The sequence below is a fragment of the Scaptodrosophila lebanonensis genome, unplaced genomic scaffold (assembly GCF_003285725.1).
Source record: "Scaptodrosophila lebanonensis strain 11010-0011.00,11010-0021.00 unplaced genomic scaffold, SlebRS2 tig00000089-arrow-pilon, whole genome shotgun sequence".
NCBI classification, from domain to species: Eukaryota; Metazoa; Arthropoda; class Insecta; order Diptera; family Drosophilidae; genus Scaptodrosophila; species Scaptodrosophila lebanonensis.
The window spans coordinates 2,246,097-2,265,009 of NW_022060565.1; the positions used below are offsets into that span (position 1 = coordinate 2,246,097).

General features: G+C 36.2%; 1 protein-coding gene across 1 annotated transcript in view; it reads left to right on the top strand.

Moving 5' to 3' along the window:
• The first annotated feature begins 811 nt into the window (after positions 1–811).
• The window catches only part of LOC115626685 (protein sidekick), a 123,724-nt gene continuing 105,622 nt past the window's right edge, over positions 812–18,913 (top strand). Inside the window, exons 1-2 of the mRNA XM_030522113.1 lie at positions 812–856; positions 1,764–2,277. Of these exons, the coding sequence (XP_030377973.1) occupies positions 2,076–2,277 (202 nt within the window). The 5' untranslated portion in view covers positions 812–856; positions 1,764–2,075. The remainder of the gene's footprint in view (positions 857–1,763; positions 2,278–18,913) is intronic.

Consider the following 18,913-nt stretch of genomic DNA (forward strand, 5'->3'; position numbering starts at 1 on the left):
AGTAGACTTAACAGCGTTTCGAAACTCAAAGAATGCTAAGCAACATGTCCGTAGTTTGGGATAAATTCACTAAAATGATTATCCGATACATATGTATGTATATGTATCTACATATATATATTTATGAAAAATTTCATGGACATTGATTGATTGAAGAATATTCTGAAAGTAAGTTACTTGTATTCTTAACTATTTAGAATTTCCTATTTACAATAATGACAAAAAAGAAGCATATAGAAAAGGGCCATAAGTTTTTAATTTCATTACATTTCAGTTATAGGTATTTGGAATAGGAAAGTAACATCCTAGCCTAACCTGCTCCCTGGTTTTTCCTTTGAATACAAGTATGAACAATTTCAAGGAATATACCAACAAGTGTTCAAAAATTGTCAATTATACATACATATATCGACAATTTGTAAATTCAATAAAATATTAAAAATATTTAAATTAAATACACATTCTTATGTACATACTTATATATTTCATTTCTAATCTCTCCCATTATAACGGCAAATACATATTCAAATTAACCGTCAGCTGCCAAACTCACTCACACACGCTATACTCAAGCACAAGTGACTCAAATGTTTGCGTTGCGCAAATCAAACCCTAGATGGCGTCGTTGCATTTATACATTTGTTTTGAGTGCTTCTCTGCTTTTCACTCGTTATTCTTTTGAGCGCTATGCGCTTAGGTCTTGCGCCAGCCAGCCAGTAAACCAGCGACCATCAGTTTGTTTTGTGCGCGTGGTTTCGACGGTTGCGTTGCGTTAGTACGCCAGAATTGTTCGTAGTTGTCGGCTTGTCGTGTGTGTTGAAACGAAATCGCACGAAGTACAAAGTAAAAGAAAAACGTTGGTGAATTTGTTTTATGCTCTTTTTGCTGCGCGTCGATCGTCAGCGTCGTCGGCTTGCGCAGCAGCAGATCATCATAAACCATTTTTTTTTGTTTATTTTTTTTAATATTGTGTATGTGTTTCGTGCGCTTGCTGAAACAAAATAATAATAATTTGTGTAAAATGCACATAAATACAAATACCAAGAGGCGCTAACAACAGCCGAGTGCAAAAAGTGCGCCAATAAATTGGTTATGAATGGTTAAACAATTGCTTTGGCGCGCCGATTGCCTGCCTGCATGTGTGTGTGTGTTTTAATAAATACAAATTTCGAGTTTTATTTAATTCTGTTTTATTTGTTGGCCTAGCTGTATATGTACATGAGTGTGTCTGTATGTAGGGTTGTGTGTGTCAAGTGAGAAGCAACAAAAACGGCAGCCAAAAAGAATTGCATGTTGAAAACGAGTTCTTGCAACCAGTCGTCGCAGTCGAGGTTGCGGTGCCAGCAGCTTCGAAGAAAAGGGTTCCACACTAAAGCAGCAAACATTAACAACAAAGAGTACAACAACAGAATTCCAATAAAATTGTAGCGCTCACTAGATGGCGTGCATTTCGCTGCCGACGTCGCTGCTACTGAGCGATCAACGCGCCTCTCTCGCGCTCTCTTTATATTTTTTGTGCTGTTGCTGCCGCTCCTACACTAGCGACCGTTTTACCTAAAGCAGGTGTGCGTGAGTATGCGAGTGTTTGTGGTGTGTGAATGTGTTTTGGATTGTTGTTGTGCGAATGACAACACAAAGCAAAGGTAGATAAAATGACGTTAGCGTTTGTTTAACTTTGAGTTGTGTGTTGTGTTTTTTCGGCTTTTGCTTTGGTGCATAGTTTATCAATTCCTCTCTCTCTCTCGCTTGCTTTTATTTCGCAGCCATAACTCTTGACTAATATGCTGCATCAAGCGGTAGCAGTAATAGCCAAAAAATGGCAGAACAAATTTTAACGAATTAATAATTAAAACAAAATATAAAGCTGCCGCCAAGTGAAAATCCAACAGCATCTCTAGAATTAAACATACATATGTATGTATGGAAAAAATATGAATAAGCCGAAAAATTAAATAACTTAAAGTGAATAAAAGTAACGACGCGACTACCACAAAAAGTAGAAGTAGAGGCAGAATTACAGAAATAACAACAACAACCACAACGGCGAATTGAAGAAACAGCGGCGTCTGCCATAAATGAAGGAAAAGCAGCGACGATCGTATTCGTCGTCGCTGCGACGCGTCAGCAGTACAACAACAGCACCAAAAACATCAAAACGAACAGCAGCAGCAGCGTGGTCTAAAATGCCGTCGTCGTCGTTGTCATCGTCGACGTCGCTGCTGCTGCTGCTGCTCAGCATTGCCGGATTCAACTTGGACAGCTGCTCATGTTACGCGGGTAAGTTCTGCGCTTCTTCTTCTTTTTGCATTCTCAAAAAAATAAATCGAGTAATTTTACACACACATACACACATAATAAACAAACAGCCGTGGGAAATTTTGTGGTGCTACTGTGTTAGGAAAAATATAAAAAGTATATTTGTATGTATACATATATGTATTATATACATATGTGTGTATGTATATATTCACATCTTGTTGTTTTGTATTTACAAGTACAATTTTGAGTGCATTAAATTTTGTATTTGTTTTGTCGCATTGTTATTGTTTACAATCAAACTAAGCTAAGCAAACTGACCCACTGGCCCCTTAAACTGCCACTCGGGGCAAATAACAGAAATAACAGCAGCAACAGCAACAATAACAAACCGACACGTAGTAGTTGCCCAAAACAAAAATCACATTTACACATGTTTTGTGTGTGTGTGTGGGTGTGCCCTTGTGTGCGTGCTGCATAATTTATATTCGTGCACAAAAACACAAAAAACCGTTAAAAAAGTTGCACCTTTTTCGCATATTTTGTTGCAAATCTTGTTCACACTCTCAATCTCACTTACACTTACACATATACAGACATGCATACATATGTATGTATGTATATATGTATGCATGTATATACCAGTTGTTTGAAACTCGCGCAAAAAATGGCAAAAATGTAAATTCAACACCTTTGCTTGGGTTGTTTTTTTTTTAAATGTTTTTCGCAGAAAGTAATCAAAAACTTCCACACTCATTTCTGTTCCCGTGTTTTCCTTTTTGTTTCCTACTCTGAGACATTTGCACATAATTATACCCCAACGCCAACAAATATAAGCATTTTAATACCGTATTCTTTCCGATATGTGTTGGGACACTGCCATAAAACGGCTACCCCCGGAGATATTCACAGAGCTGCAAATAATTATCATTGTTTTGCAATCTGTAAGCATTCTCAAAGCCGATTAGCTCCAAATAGGTTTTTACGTTGTTTCTTTCTTTCTAATAATTCGAGGAGACTGGGTAACTTAACAATAATATTAAATTGTCTTTGGTGCAATTTATAGTGGGAGAGGAACAACTAAGTTCAAATGTTTATGTATATTCTTATCTACAAGTATGTACATACATATGTAAATACTATACATATGTGCAGTGGCGGTGGAATTAGTGAACAGGTGCTTTTTCCAAAAACTGTTTTTCTGTCACTATTTTGTAATATTTTTGAGGCTGAGGTTAGGTATCGGTTTCTCGTTGGGGAAGAAATTCTTACTTACTTTCAAATGGAAAAGGTTTCCTTTTCAAAATATGTCGGTAAGTTAGGAAGTATTCTGAAAAATGAAGCAGTAAAAAATATAAATGACTGCGTTCCTCTCAGAATGCAAAAACGATGGAACTTAAATCATGCTTTCTAACTCTAGTTTCACTTTTAAAATAACGTAGATATGGTAGTCACAAAAAAAGAAAAATCATAAAAGTTTTGATTCTGGTAAAAAAAAAATCCTATGCTGTTCCCATAAAAAGAAATTCCAATTATTGGCAAACATAGAATCTTTTCGGGAACGCTGTAAAAAACTCAATCTCCAAAATATATCCCGCTATTAATTAAATTTGTTGTAAGTGTAAATATTTTCAAAAACTTAACATTTTTTAACTTTAAATACATTTTTAAATTGGTTGTTTCTTTTTAATTATTCGTTAAGAGGTTACGTTTATGTAATATTAGGACATCATTAAAGACAGATTCTTATAATAGTGCTATTTATATATATACTTAAAAAGTAGAAAGGGTATATAAGGTTTGTGCGCAGTTAAAAAATAACCTATTACATCTGCCAATTCTGCAATACCCATACCCCCATTTCTGGAAAGCACATTTTATCAGAATGCCAATAATTTAAAAGTCGCCTTATCCCAGCACTGGACCCATCCACCTTCCATTTTAGTGCTTCTAAAGACAATTTTAAAATACTTGTATAGTTTCTTAAATTGAAGTATAAAGAAACTAAAGTAAATCATAGCCTAACTGTTACTTTAATTACTTTTAAGCTTTATATAAATAAATATGAAAATAAATAAGAGTGCGTTTTATATTTCCATAATCTCGGCCAGTAAGCCTCCACACACTTTTTGGAGTTATTTCACGGGCAATGCTGTTCTTTCTTGTACAAAGACCAGCTAATTGCCAGCTTAAAAAAAAAACAAAACAAAAAACAAATTTTATTTTGCAAAATGTTTTATTAGCCAGTTTTCATGCCCGTCGGCTGCATTAGCATCAAAATAAATATATTATTTGCAGGTGGTTGTAAGTTTCATGTAATTTGTTAGAATTGACGTGCAACAACAATTATTGAAATTCGAACCTAGCTGTTAATTGAATAAACACAAAGGTACTTACATAAGTAGGTAAATATATATTACACTATTTCTATGTAATTGTTGGCTGTCAATTAAACAGCGAATATTATAACTAAATGCGCAGCCTTCTTATGGATATTCGACAGTGGACATCACATCATAGTATTCTAAATGTAAAGCTATTTAGAACAAACATCAGTATTAATTACACAATTGTAAAAATACATGTTTAATAATAAGATTATATGGCCTATTTGAACATTTGTAGGCCTTTTAACAATTGATTGAATGGCAGCTATTCGAAAGGATGATTGTGAACAAAATGAAAATGAGAGTTGTTAATAGTTTGTTACAAGTGTGCCAGCTACATCAAAAATTCTATATATATAGCATTCATACATCTATGTCTACTCATTGCAGAACCTGTTTGTTCCATCCATTATTTAATCAACCGTCTATTCTAAACATTTGTTTCTAGATTTTCTCTCTTTATCTATGTACCAGTTATGCAAATGGCACAGTATGAACATATTCTAGATCTAGATCGACTGCAAATCTCGAGAAACGATTCGTGAAATTATAACGTAATTGTATTTTGCTTAAGATAAAAGTGTATATATTTTGAAGAAATGATTCAATTACCTTGAATATTATTTAGAAAAAATTGAACATTTTGTTTAAATAGGAATTGCGTTTTTTTTTTTTTTTTCAAAAGACGATTTTTTTCATGAAAGAGTCTCTGTGGATCAGATCGCCTTTTGTAAAAATTATGAAAATGATGAGAGGAATACATACGACTGGCTAGGAGGATGGTTGGCTGGATAACTTGTCCCCAAACGCAACATTCATTGTTAATAATTGTCTGCCAGACAAGTTTTAAATCCATGCATGTCTCTTCAGATCCGCAAAAGACGAGACTCTGCAGTTTTTATTTTCACTGCAATAGCCCTGAAAAGTCGAATGCCAGCCAGATAACCAGTTGGGACCCACCTGTATATTTATTTATATTTTGCAATGCGATTATGTGATTTAATTCACTTTTTGTTTTTTAATTGCAGTCTCTCATTTGTGCTTGCATTTCGAGATGCGTGGAAATTGCTGACAGAGCTCATAAAAAATATAAAAAAGTGAAATAAAAAGCGAAATTAACAACAAGCCGAAGCGTCAAAAAACTATTGTTGATAATGTGGATCATGTGCCGACGCTACATGAGATAATTTAATTAAAACACTGTTTTCGGAAACACTGTGTTTTGTTTTAGCCCGAATGCCCAAATTTTCGAATTATAGCATTCTACTCTTACCCCACTCCCTGGCTTTGGTAACTTAAGCAGAAAAATGTGCCTAGAGCTGATTTACAAATTGCTTGTCCAGCTGTCTTTTCTCTCTCCAGGTTTGGGTTTTGCTTTTTCTTTGCCAACACAAAACAAAAGATAATTTTTTACGCAGCTCGTTTTTCATGAATTCTCGGCTGGCTTGTCTGGCAAAGAACAAATACATATACAATTTTAGGGCATAGACACAAAATTTTTGCATGTTGTCTTTGATAATACAGCAACTGTTTTTAATTGGCCTACTTATCCGTCCCTTTGCTTTCGCCTTCGCCTATACCGATTGATTTCAGGCTGTCAGATCATTTTTGGTTTGAGGCCTCACACAGACATGTTAATTAACTTGTTGCAAGTTTTCCATTTCTAAGGCACTGCAATAAAAAAAAACATGTGTACAGTGGCGGCTAACAAGAAGTGAACGGCTGTTAAAATGCAAACTGGCTGGACTTTATCGTTCAACGTTCAATTAGATACTTTTAAAGAATAGAATAGCGAATATAACTGCGAAGATGAGAGTCGAAATCATATTTAAGAATTTAAATTGTTTGTGTTATTCAATGTTCAGTGACTCAATCTATAAAATCTATTCTAAATTAATTAACTAACTTTGAAAACAAATTGTGAGCCATTCGAACGCCTATATCCTGATTCTCAATCATATATAAAATTTAATGCGTGATCTGAAATAATAAAAATAATAGAATAAAATACCAACGCATTTAAAGCAACAATGGGACAAAATATAAAAATGTCTGCTTTTTTATCTCTAAACCCTCAAAACTTTTTTGGAAATACATGGTAACAATTTTGAATGATTAAGCTTTCTCCAAATCTCCTCAGATTATCAATAATCTCCGAAAATAGTCAACATAAATTTACATTTGGCGACCAATTTCAAAAACAAAAATTGTTTTTCAGAATATTTAAAAAGCTTTAATTTTTCTCATCAGGAACATGTGTGTTAGTTCCATAAGCGAGAAACTAAAAAAAAAGCAATTAATTCATTGGTTTTATGTGTAAAACCTTGCTATTGTAGGCATGAACACCACCAGGTACTGTTCTTAGCTTTTTATTCAACGAGAAATTGCTTATAAATCGATTCCAATATACATTTCGAATAGTTGGAGTGCTTTCAATTTAAAATTGTCTTAAAAAATGTAAGAAAATGAATATGAAATGGTTTCACAATACATTGACGTTTTGTTTTTGATCTCGACCATAACCCGATAGACTGGTCTAGACCTTTGTGCTCATCATTGTCCCAATCTCAATGCCCGCTATTGTAATTACAAGTACATGGCAAACTTATGACGCTCGCCCTAGTTTAGGCTAGTGGGAAGCATACCCAACCACACCCACAGCCCCGACACTGACATCCATGAATTTATCCGCATGCTGCTGCATTTTTTAAGCCTGTTTTGCTTTTGGCTTTTAGCCGCTTTAACCCAATAATCGCATTTGTGGTTTGTAGCGGCCGTTTATAAAATGCAGCACCACAAGAGCTGCGGCGTAGGGGCAGATATTTTTGTATGCACTTGTACACACACACACATACACACACACATAATAGTATGCATCAGATATTTAGGGTTTAGCATTTGGCAGTCATGCTGATGATGATGCCTGTTGGTGCTGTTGGCCCATGTAGCATAATTTAATAAACGTTGACCGCGCTTAAACCCACAATACACCCTATGCGCCCATTACAACACCACCTTATCCCCCAGACCCCACCACCTCGTCCCCCACACCCCAGCACCTGTCAATCATTAAATTGTGGCAGCAATAGAGCATAGAGAAGCTAGTCGGATTAGTGCAGGACCGCCGTTTTTGGTTTTCAGTATGCTGGTTCACCACATTATGCATTTGATAAATCAAATTTGCGCTCAACCATTGTTTTATTGCGTCAAAAATTGATTGACCAACAACATTTTGGTGTGGCTAATGAATTTTTATTGCCAATGAATTCGTTGACGGTTTAGTGATGCAGAATTTTGTGCGTTTTAGACCTAAAAAGGGAACTTTTCGTATGGGAGAACGTATCCATAAATAACAACCATAACAATAACAATTGCGCTGATAGAGCCCAGACATACATACATATGTACATACTCGTATACATATGTGCACATAGTGTCATAGAAACAAAAACAACTTTATCGTGCATTGAGCTTAGGCATAATTTGTAATGCAATGACAATATTGCTGCGACACTCAGTTGTTGGCCAGTTCTATCTTGTTGTTGTTGGTATGACTGGTGTTGGCCAAATTTTTGCTAGCAATGGCAATCGCTGGCGCTAACGCAGCGTGTTGAGCTGAGTGGCTGGCACATTGTCACATTTGCATACGCAATGCAGCTTCCACATTTGGCCGCCACATGCCGCCGCCAAAGCGCAGTTGGGGAGAGACACTTGTAGACACTGGTTTGTTAAGTAGATGTTGCTTAAATCATTCGAATAGGCCGTGTCAGTGTACGCGGCAATTTTGGCGATGATATTAAACTAGTATAATATAAATGTCATAATTTCATTTCATTAGTTGTTTGAGGTTTGACAAAATGTCTAGAGTCTTTGCTTCCCAGATTTATTACCATTTTCGATTGCTCAGAGGTGCGTGAAAGAAAGGGGAAGTACTCTGCAGGCTTAGATGTACGCGTCAACTTGAGATTAATGACTGTTTCATGAATTATTATATTAAGAATATTTCTTGCTGCGTTAACAAATTAAATATATTCAGTACATATGTACATCTTTGTACATTAAAATGACTGTTTCAAGAGCAAATTCAACCCCTAACAGTTGACAATTGATGCAAAATGTACATTGAATTACAGTTTTCAGAAAAAATCATCGTGTAAAGAACTGCATTCTGTAAAGATACTATTCTTCAGTAAGCTGTAGGTTGGACAACCTGTGGGAATGGGAGAAGGTCCTGAACTATATTACATATAATTCTTATCAAAATAATTTGAGATAGATAGCACTTTATGGCTTGACAGTGTAAAATTTTTACTACAGGAGATACAATTAGCATTAGGCATCGGCTCCTAAATTAGGGAACTTTTAAAATAGCACTAATTAATGATTTATTGCTCAGCTCCTGCTATGTACATAGTATGTACGATTTATGGAATCAATTCAATATTACCAATGATTTCCAATACTATATTCGTTTCGTACATTATAGGCAGCTATTAGACCAAAAAAAAAAAAAAAAAATTGGTGTTGTTCCCATTTTCCTTAATACCGGACGTATTTACGTATGTATGAGCATTAAATGATGCGTGCTAGAATTCCATTAGTATTGGCTAGCTCATAAAACCCAGAGCGTGCTGTGAATAATTATTAAAGAAAGTTTCTCCTGGGCCATAGTTCTATAACTTCTGGTAATATCTGGTAATTTATTTTAAAGCACATGTGTACATACTATACACACATACCCCAAAGGTATAGTATGCATAGTGCATATATGCATTATTTACATTGTCTTGCTGCACCTTTTAGATGCAAACAGAAACTCAAACAAAATACAAACTCTTCAACATGTATGGACAAGTGTATTTTATGTTGTTGTTGTTGCTGTGGTTGTTATTTTTGTTATTTAGACACGCGCATTGCATTTTGTGCAGTCATAAGAGAAATTATTATTTTATTTATTATTTTTTACCATTATTTTTATTTATTTTTCCACTTCAAAAGTGTTGTAGTAGTTGGAGGTGATGCTGTAACATTAATTAAATATGTATTTAATAGACATGCTCGCGCAAAGGCCCAGTTATAGCCAAAGGGCCACATCAAACCACATTGACCAGCCGACGACCCATGCAATTGCATATTTACGGGCTTAATCCGCTTGGAAAGGTCATTACGTTGTCAGGCAGGCAGGGAAGCAGGGAGGCAGGGAGAGGGATGTGAAATGTGAAATGTTTCTGGGTATCCAATCAGATTTACGGTGATATGAACACGCGCTTTGTTGTAATTAATATGCTGTGGAGCATGGCATGTGTGTTTGGGATCCATTGAAAATTCGTGCCTGCCTCTTAGATCCACCAAATAAAAAGCATACTGAGCGAGTGCCTGAGTGAGTGACTGAGCGAGTGACTGAGTGAGTGAGTGAGTGACTGACTCTGTCTACATGGCTTGATTGATGGTCTGCCATTGCAAGAATTATGCACACATACTACATACATACAAACGAGTACGTATGCACCGATCAAGGCCAAAATCACGTCGCCAAACGCAACACTCTGAATAACTCCTCTATACGAGTATAGGTTCGGATCAGTCCAGTTGGTTTCTTCAGTTTCGGCCGCTGCTGTCACTGTTCTGTTGGCTGCCGTTGCTATTGCCGCGGCGCATTTGCATAAACTGTAAACAAATTTCATTGTGAGCCGCATACGAAATGCAGCACGGTGTGTGTAAAGCAAAAATTGAAAGAGGCGTGCGTGTATGAGGCAGCAATGGCCACGGCCAGGTGCAAATTGACAGGCTCTGTGTCAGCTAGTGTGACCATATGCGTGTATATGAGTCCTATCTGCGACATATTTATACACTTCCTAAAAAAAACGTATTGGCTATGCCATTAAGAACAAGGGAGCTGAACCCATACCTGCTCTTCACTTTAAAAACTTTGTTGGTAACATCTTGGTCCAAATATACGTCATCAATATAGCAAATAATTTATTTGTATACTTGTATGTCTTGCTATATTCTATTAGGCGATCAACTTTAAATTCTTGTACTTATCCTGAATGTATGTACTTATATATAAATAGAATATAGCGAATTTTAAGTTCTAAAATAAAACAGATTATCATTTGCAAATCCGATATGATTTTTCAAATGCTGCTTTCCATAATTGAATTGGATTGAAATGCCCTAACTTGTTTATACAAATTATAAACTATAGATATTATTTGTAATTCAAATATTTGTTTCGACAAAAAAAAAAGCCGATTACAAGAAAATATATAAAATTGTATGTATATTATTATTTTATTATATTTAATTTCAAAGTTAATCGTTGTATTAAGATAAAATACAAATAAATCTAAAATATATATATATATATCCTTTCATACTTTTGGCAAGTGCATGGAATTTTCGGTGTATCGAGGATAGCATTTTCTCTCGTCATTGTTGTTTTTAGCGCGACTGCGACGACGACGACGACGCGCCTGCGTTCCTATCATTAGACGTTTCCGGTCTTTGACTGCACGCACACACACTAACACACACAAACATACACTTATGTGAGCAGTGTTCTGTGTTGCAACGGCCTCCGTTTTACCTTCATGGTCTTCGCTGCCGTCGTCATGGTGTTTTTGTTGTCTTCCACTTGGTTTCTGTCTGACATACGACCGAGCATGTGACGTCGACGGCGGCGGCGGCGGCGGCAATGACGACTTTGGTCCGTTGTTCCACGTTCAACGTTGTTGTTAAGGCTTTGGCCTGGTCTCTGGGTCTGGGCCTGGTCTCTGCCTGAGTGTGCGTGCCTGCACGGCCTCTCAGCATGGCTGCCACATACATACATACATACATACATACTATATGCACATACATATGCTGCCTATATGTTGTGCATATGATTTAGCGTTTTCCCATCTTGTTTTGCTTTGCTTTGTTCTCTTTTACCGCCACTGCCTCTGCGCATTCTACCTAATTAACAAATACGTCGTGCAGTCCATTTTGTTTACTAGGCCCATGCGCACAGTTATGTACATACATATGTACACACATACCTGCTGTAGGCTTTTCATTGCACGCTTCATATTAAAACTCAGTTGGAAATCTTGTTATTGTTGCAGCCTCTTCTTTATATTTGAATTTTGGTAATTTATCATGAAAGTTCTGTTGCAGCGCTAGGGCTCCTCTTAAACGAACAAAAAATATATTTCGAGGCTCTACGTTGAATGTTGCAACGAAATAGTATTGTGTTGTATTCAATATTTATACAAAAAATGTAATTTTTCACATGATATCTGTTGATATTTTGCATTTTCCGCACCAGTTTTTGTTTTATTTTTTACTTTTTCCAAGATTTCCTTTCTTATATTTTTGTACACTGTGTCCAAAGCGAATGAGGGTTTAGTGGGAAGAAGCAGGCGGGGCACACCTTATATCTAGTACGCCCGCCTGCGCGTCTGTCTGTATGAACGCAGGGATCTGGGAAAGTATAGGAGCGAGGCTAACCAAACTTGGTAAGCATGTTCTCTTAGGTCCGAGAAAGGACAAGTTTGTGTTATTTCCCGTTTAACTAAATCATCGTGATAAGTCAACTTTAATGTAAGGTATAGCCATACATAAAAACTCTGCCCATGCTCCGCCAGCAGTGGTTGGTTGTTCTTGCTGCTGCTTTGGCTGCACTCTGTAGTGCATACAATTTCGATGTTAATTTATGTTAATGAAGCTGCACATGTTACATGTACATGTCAAAAAAATGTTGTCAACATAAAAGATATAAAGGACAATTATAGAAAAGTGACAGAAGTGTCACAAAATTAAAGCACACAGCGGCGACTCGAGTCTTCAATACAAAAATCTGCAACAGCAGTAGAGTGGTTTGTTCTTTAAAGATTAAAATTAAACTTTCTAATTGCCAAATGGCTGACTTTGCAAATAATGTCTGTTTAGGAAAAGCTGAAAAACAGACAACACCCCTTTATCTGAGATTTGTGCGCTGTTTCTATGCCACTATGATAATTGTCGGTCGAATTCGGTCAAACACATTATACTAAGCAACTAAGTTGTCATAACCAAGAGTTCTGTTGTCCGCCAGCGCCCTCGTGCTTACCCAATGTCGATAACTAATACCCACGGCTAATTTTATGTACCCACACACACACACACACACACACATACTCGTACACATTGATACAATAGCAATTTACATTATTCTTATACTCGTACAACACGCTTTATCAACTTAACGTAAACTCAAATCTGAGTGAGTACGCCAGAGCGGAACCCCATTCCCTGTAGCCACCCAATATTTGCTGCTTACCTGGCGCATTCGCTTGTTGTAGCCGAAGGCACGGAGCAACCCAACCCAATGCATTTTTATTTTACTATACAGTACTATATGTTCGTCACTGCTGTTGTTGTAGCCTTGACGAACATTTGTTCACTTTTTTGCCCACTTTCTTTCCCGCCTCCGCCCCCGCCCCACAGTCGACAAGTTGTTTTTGTTGACGCGTTTAAATATTAAATAAGCCCAGCAAGCGAGCGCAATGGCAGCAACAACAACAACAATAATAAGAGCAACAGAAACAACAACTTGCAGCAAGGTGGCATATTTCAGTGCTTATGCACGCCCCTCAACACACAACCAACAACCAACAACCTCCTACTCTCCCTCTCTCTCCTCTCCCCACTACTCCCTCCCACCACCTTTCCAAACATGCCACGCCTACCAGCATTTGAAGTTGCGCAGTTCGCGTTTGCCGTTTGTTTGCATGTGACCTGCCATCATGGCTGCTGCTGTTCTTGTTGTTGTAGCGTCATCATCATCGTCGTCGACGACGGCGGCGACGGCGACGGCGACGTCTTGTGGCTTTCTGACAAAGTACCGCCGACGCGCTACCCGTAGAGCAGCAAGGGTGAAGTACCCAGTACTTCAGTTACTGCATACAACCAAAAAAAAATATAAAAAAGGGAGAAATTAAGAAAAGACTGCTCTAAAAAGTACAGTTGAACTTCTTAAAACATAATTGTCTTAACTAAAATAATAAACAATTTTTTTGAGCTGTCGAATTCTTCTACTTTTTAAATAGCTTTCTAAGCCAAACCCTTGTTGGTGAGTCTTATGCTTTACTAAAAGGAGAGGCCTACAGAGGCTCGATCAAATGATCTTCAAAATCCGATGTCATTATGTATATGGGATCAAAATGAGTTTTATTTGTGATTTGAAAAAGGTTAAGGGTATACAAATCATAAATGGAGTAAAATAAAAAGATTACAACTGAGAATTTCTTTTATTTTTCATATTTTCTTTAAAATGTTTTCCAGCTTCATTACTAGTACACCTAATTCTTTTTTACACGATTTTGATTTAACACGGTTTGAAAATGAAAAGGACTTTATTCCATTTAGCACGATTCCAAATAACACAAAATAAATAATTAAAAACACGCAAAGCTAGAAACCATTCCATAATAATACAAGTATAAACATAAATCTCTGTTTTTCACTGATTTTAATTGGTTTTAGATCAATGTTTTTTTACACGGTTTTATTTAACACGTTTTTTTCTGAAACCAATCTACCGTGTAAAAACAGAACTAGGTGCATAATGTTGAATCTCTCCCAAGCCAATTAGGCAAAAGAATGTCAGCCATTGAAAACTAGGCTTAGCGGTTCTACTACTAAATTCAATTCTTATATAGAAGCTTCACTGTTTGAGGTACACTTGAGCCTCCAGTCTAGAATATTTGCTGCCTCTTCTGGTTCTTGTTCTTCATCTAGCCTGCACTTCATTGTTGCCACTTAGTGCACCTTTTTGTCTGAGTTCGCTTCAACTTGCTGGACAACAGCAGCCGGCACTAACAACAAAAATAATAATAACAACAACAGCAGCAACAACTACAGAGCCGGTCGAAAAGCCAACTCCGGCTGCGGCCTCAGTTTTGTTTGCACACGCGGCATTTTTGTTCACGCCTTTTGAGTCCTGCGTTTTATTTGCTGTTGTTTTTTACATTGTTATTGCTGCTGTTGTTGTTGTTGTTGTTTCTGTTGGTTAAACCAGTTTCTTATTAGAATAAGCTGGCGCGCATAGCTGCTGCTGCTGCTGCCACTGCCATTGCCCCACATTGCCGTGCCGTTGTGCCCCCATGAAGGCGCCTGGCGGTATACTGCAATATATTTTCATTCATTGCCATGGCCCCCCTATCAGGCCTGTCCCGGAGTTGACATTGCGGGCACATTTTAAATATTTCATAATTTCATTTCGAAAATGAAAAAGCATGTCGCGTTTTCGAGCACCGTGTCAAGAAACTCCGCTTTAAAGGACAGGACACATTTGAAAGTTTTAAAAGCAGCTTACAGATAATTAAGGAATCGTGTCTAAGCTATAGGCTTTCTTATATGGGATTTGCATTAAAAATCACTTTCTAAGTTTGAGTCATTTGAGTTTCTGGATGAGCAGAATCAGGATATAAATAGCTGTTGACCTTCCCAAAAGAAGCTCCTCAAGTGGTTCTGGTAAATGAACAAATGATCTAACAGTTTTATGCTAAATGATGGGCCTTTTTTTGCGTTTATTGTTAGCTCTTATGTATGGCAAGCTTTATAGAAAGTTGTTGGAAAAAAGAAAATGTTGTTGTTGCTGAATAGAAAAACTCATAATTTGAACAGAACAAACAAACGGGTGAGCGAGCAAGCAGTGTCTCTAATTTGTTATATCTTTGCTGCTGTTGTTGTTGTTGTTGTTGTTGTTGTCCCACTTATTGGGCCGCTTTATCAGCAATGCGCTCAAGCAAGCCGCCAACCTACGTTACGTTTGCTTTGCTTTTTCTTGCCACTTTGGCGCGCATTTTTAACGCGCCATCTACAAAATGGTATAGTAGTAATAATAATAATGCCCATAATAGAGCATGGAAACAATAACAATAACAAAAACAACAACAACACCAGGAGTAATCACAGCAACAACAACTGCAACATTGCTTATCGTTGCGCCGGCATTTTCCAGTAATTTAGACCGTTGTGCCTGAGCTTTGGCTGGCTTTGCTTTCGCTGCGGTTGTGTCCCCCTTCTGGTGTTTATACAGAAACGTAATGGGCTTGATACTTACCATGGCACGTGAATGGAGTTTATTTTTCTATTTTATTAATATATATTTTGCTGTTATCATTTTGTCAGCATGCATTTCGTGTTTTTCTTGCTCTTTCTTTACTAAATATTTGTCATTGTTGGTTGTGTATAATTTGGTATCAGTGATGAATGTTGCCGATTAGCAGTTAATTTCCAGCGTCAGGTGTGTTGTTTTCAGGGTATTTGTGGTATGTTTGTATGTACTTTACGTACTTATATGTAAGTTGGTCAGATTGTGCAACCAGCATTTTTAGATCGCAATTTGTGCCACACACACACACACACGCACACACACTAATACGAGTTACCAAAGGCGAACAACAACATTTACGCACCCAAAAGCGAGTTGGAATAAAAGTTGATTTTAAACTCTAAACAGCAACCACGCATACCTTTAAGCTGAATCATGACTATATATATATACATACATATATACTATTATGTGTATTGACCCGTCTTTTGCCATCGTCTTGGCCATGATTGTGACTCAGACGATTGGTGTGTCGACTGTGCCGGCCTGTGTTGCCAACTGCAGCGCGATTTGTCTTCGCTACTTAAAGCCCTTTGTTTGCGTTGAGCGCTTTGCTTCTTATGCATACCGCTACATCCATACATACATATTTATATACATAAAAACATTTGTATAATTGGCTAAAGAGAAATGGAAATGCTGGTGGACACCTTTCTTTTGCTCCCACCAAACCGCTTTGAGTCATTTCTCGCGAATTTCTCAGCACATTTATAAAAAGTATGAAAGATATTATCTCAAGTAAATAAATAAAACGCTTCGCGAAACTCGACCCCAATCATCCTTATGAGGTATTTACTTTTTATGTACTAATATACACATATATATATATATATATATATATATATATATATATATATATATATATAGATATATATATATCTATATATATATATATATATATATATATATATCTATATATATATATATATATATATATATATATATTGTTTATTAGGTTTACTTTTTGCAATATCCAATATACGTTTTAATAAATCAAACGAGTACAACGTAAAGATGAAAGATTCCCATGATATATATTGCGAGCATAAAATAATCCAACAATTATGTCATATATATTTGCTTTATTTGGAAAACTTTGTCCCAAAATGGAGTAAGCCCGGCAGTCCTCTTTGTTCTTGTTCCTTTACAGGATTTTCTTTTTAAAATGTATGCCCCCCTCGAAATCTTTATGCTTCTAAGATTAATATTAGTTCCGTTTAAAAACAGAAATTATATAAAAAATGATATTGTGGTCTATTTGACTTTATTATATAATTATATTATATAAATATATATATAATTATATTATATAAATATATATATAATTATATTATATAATTATTCATTATATATAGTATTGATAACATTATAGTAAAGGATTATTTAAGATATATATTTAAAAATGCGTAGAGATAAACGATGGTTTAATGAAAACTATTAGGTAGCGACCTAACAACTTAAGTTATGTCTTAGCTGGAACACATAAAGTAAAATTTTACGATTCCTTTTTAAAAAGCAATGACTCTGATACTCAAAACGAATCTTGAATCTGACTTACACTCTCTAAACATATGTAAGAGCTGATGCGTGCCAAATACCCTTTAACTTCCTTCACCTGGTATGTGAAATATCGTAGCTGGTGCTGCTCTTTAAATTGCCAAAGACTTGTCCAATCACTTGTTTCATGCATTCCATCCACACCTACAACATAAACATTAAATTGTAAAGTCAAGTAACCGTATAATCTGGCCATAATTTAAATAAATTTTCGGTCAAAGATGCATTTTCGATTGTCAAATTTGATTTGCCTTTTAGATGTTATTAATGCACGCCTCTTTGAAATTAATAGCAACTTTCATTTGCATAAATCTGCTACATAAACACAACTGCCTCTGCATGTAAATGTGTGCAGATTTTGAGAATTGAAAATTCATCGTAATTCCTTGTTGTTATTGTCTCAGACATTTTCGGTGTAAATTTTCAACTACCTTGCATGTCTGCCTGGGATATTTTTGTGGTAAAGCCTCGCCTGGCACGACCAACATTTGGCAGGAGATGACAGCATGCGGCAGACTCCAAAACTGCAGTCTGCAGTGGTCTGCGGCTTTCGAGAAATGTAAGTCAGTCAGCTTGCCAGTTAGTCAGTCATTCATGCATTGACTTTATCTCACCTACTGGAGGTAGCTGTGTAATTACTTTTCTTGTTGCGTTGTTGTCTATTATTTATTATTGTTTTTTTTTTTGCCTTCCGCTTTGCATTGAACTTTTCCCAGAATCTGCCCCTGCAAAGAACTGAGTTTCAACTAATGCGTTCGGGCATTGTCTTCCCAGTTTTATTTATAGTATACATATACTCGTAGTATATATTTTTTTCTTTCCATTTTTAAGGCTTAAACAAAACTTGAACTTTTTCCACATTGCACGTGATTACAGCATGCAGCTTAATGTCAACTCTTGTTGCTATTGTGTCATGACTTTTGGGACTGGAATTTTCCACGAAAAGTTGCGAATAAAAATTCGAAACTCTGGCTTACCAAAAAATAATAATAAAATTGTACTTTTTCAAACTTAGGTTCAGTTTGTACGGCTTGACGTTCCTGCTTCAGAAATAAATTATAGTACAACTTTAATATACTACGTGAATCCAGTCCCAATGTCTTTAACTAACTACATACAATTAATAATTAGATTCCATAAGAATTCCTCTAATTTCTTAATAATTAGATACGGATGCAATCGTTAGAAAAAACTTTGTTGCAAAAGCATTTATAATTTTCCTTGAACCTAAATATCTCATTAAGATAATATATAGGGAAGAGGGAAAACGAAATTGATTTCTATTAGGCATTAGTTTAATACGTTATAGTTCGTAAAGTGTTGGTTGGAGGCAGAATTGTTGAAATCGCTCCAAGATTTTACCTTCTTTTGATTACATTCCCAGAAATACATATGTACATGTTTGTATACCGATTAAAAGGTTTCATCTAAATCATAGCCAGATCAGTTTTGCAACATTTTATTGTAGATAAGTGTCCCACACACAAGGCATTGGTATGAAAATAATGTGCTTATGCTTTGCTGTTGAAAGGTTTAATGGCTCGATTAGTAATTGGTTTGGTCCAAATTCGGT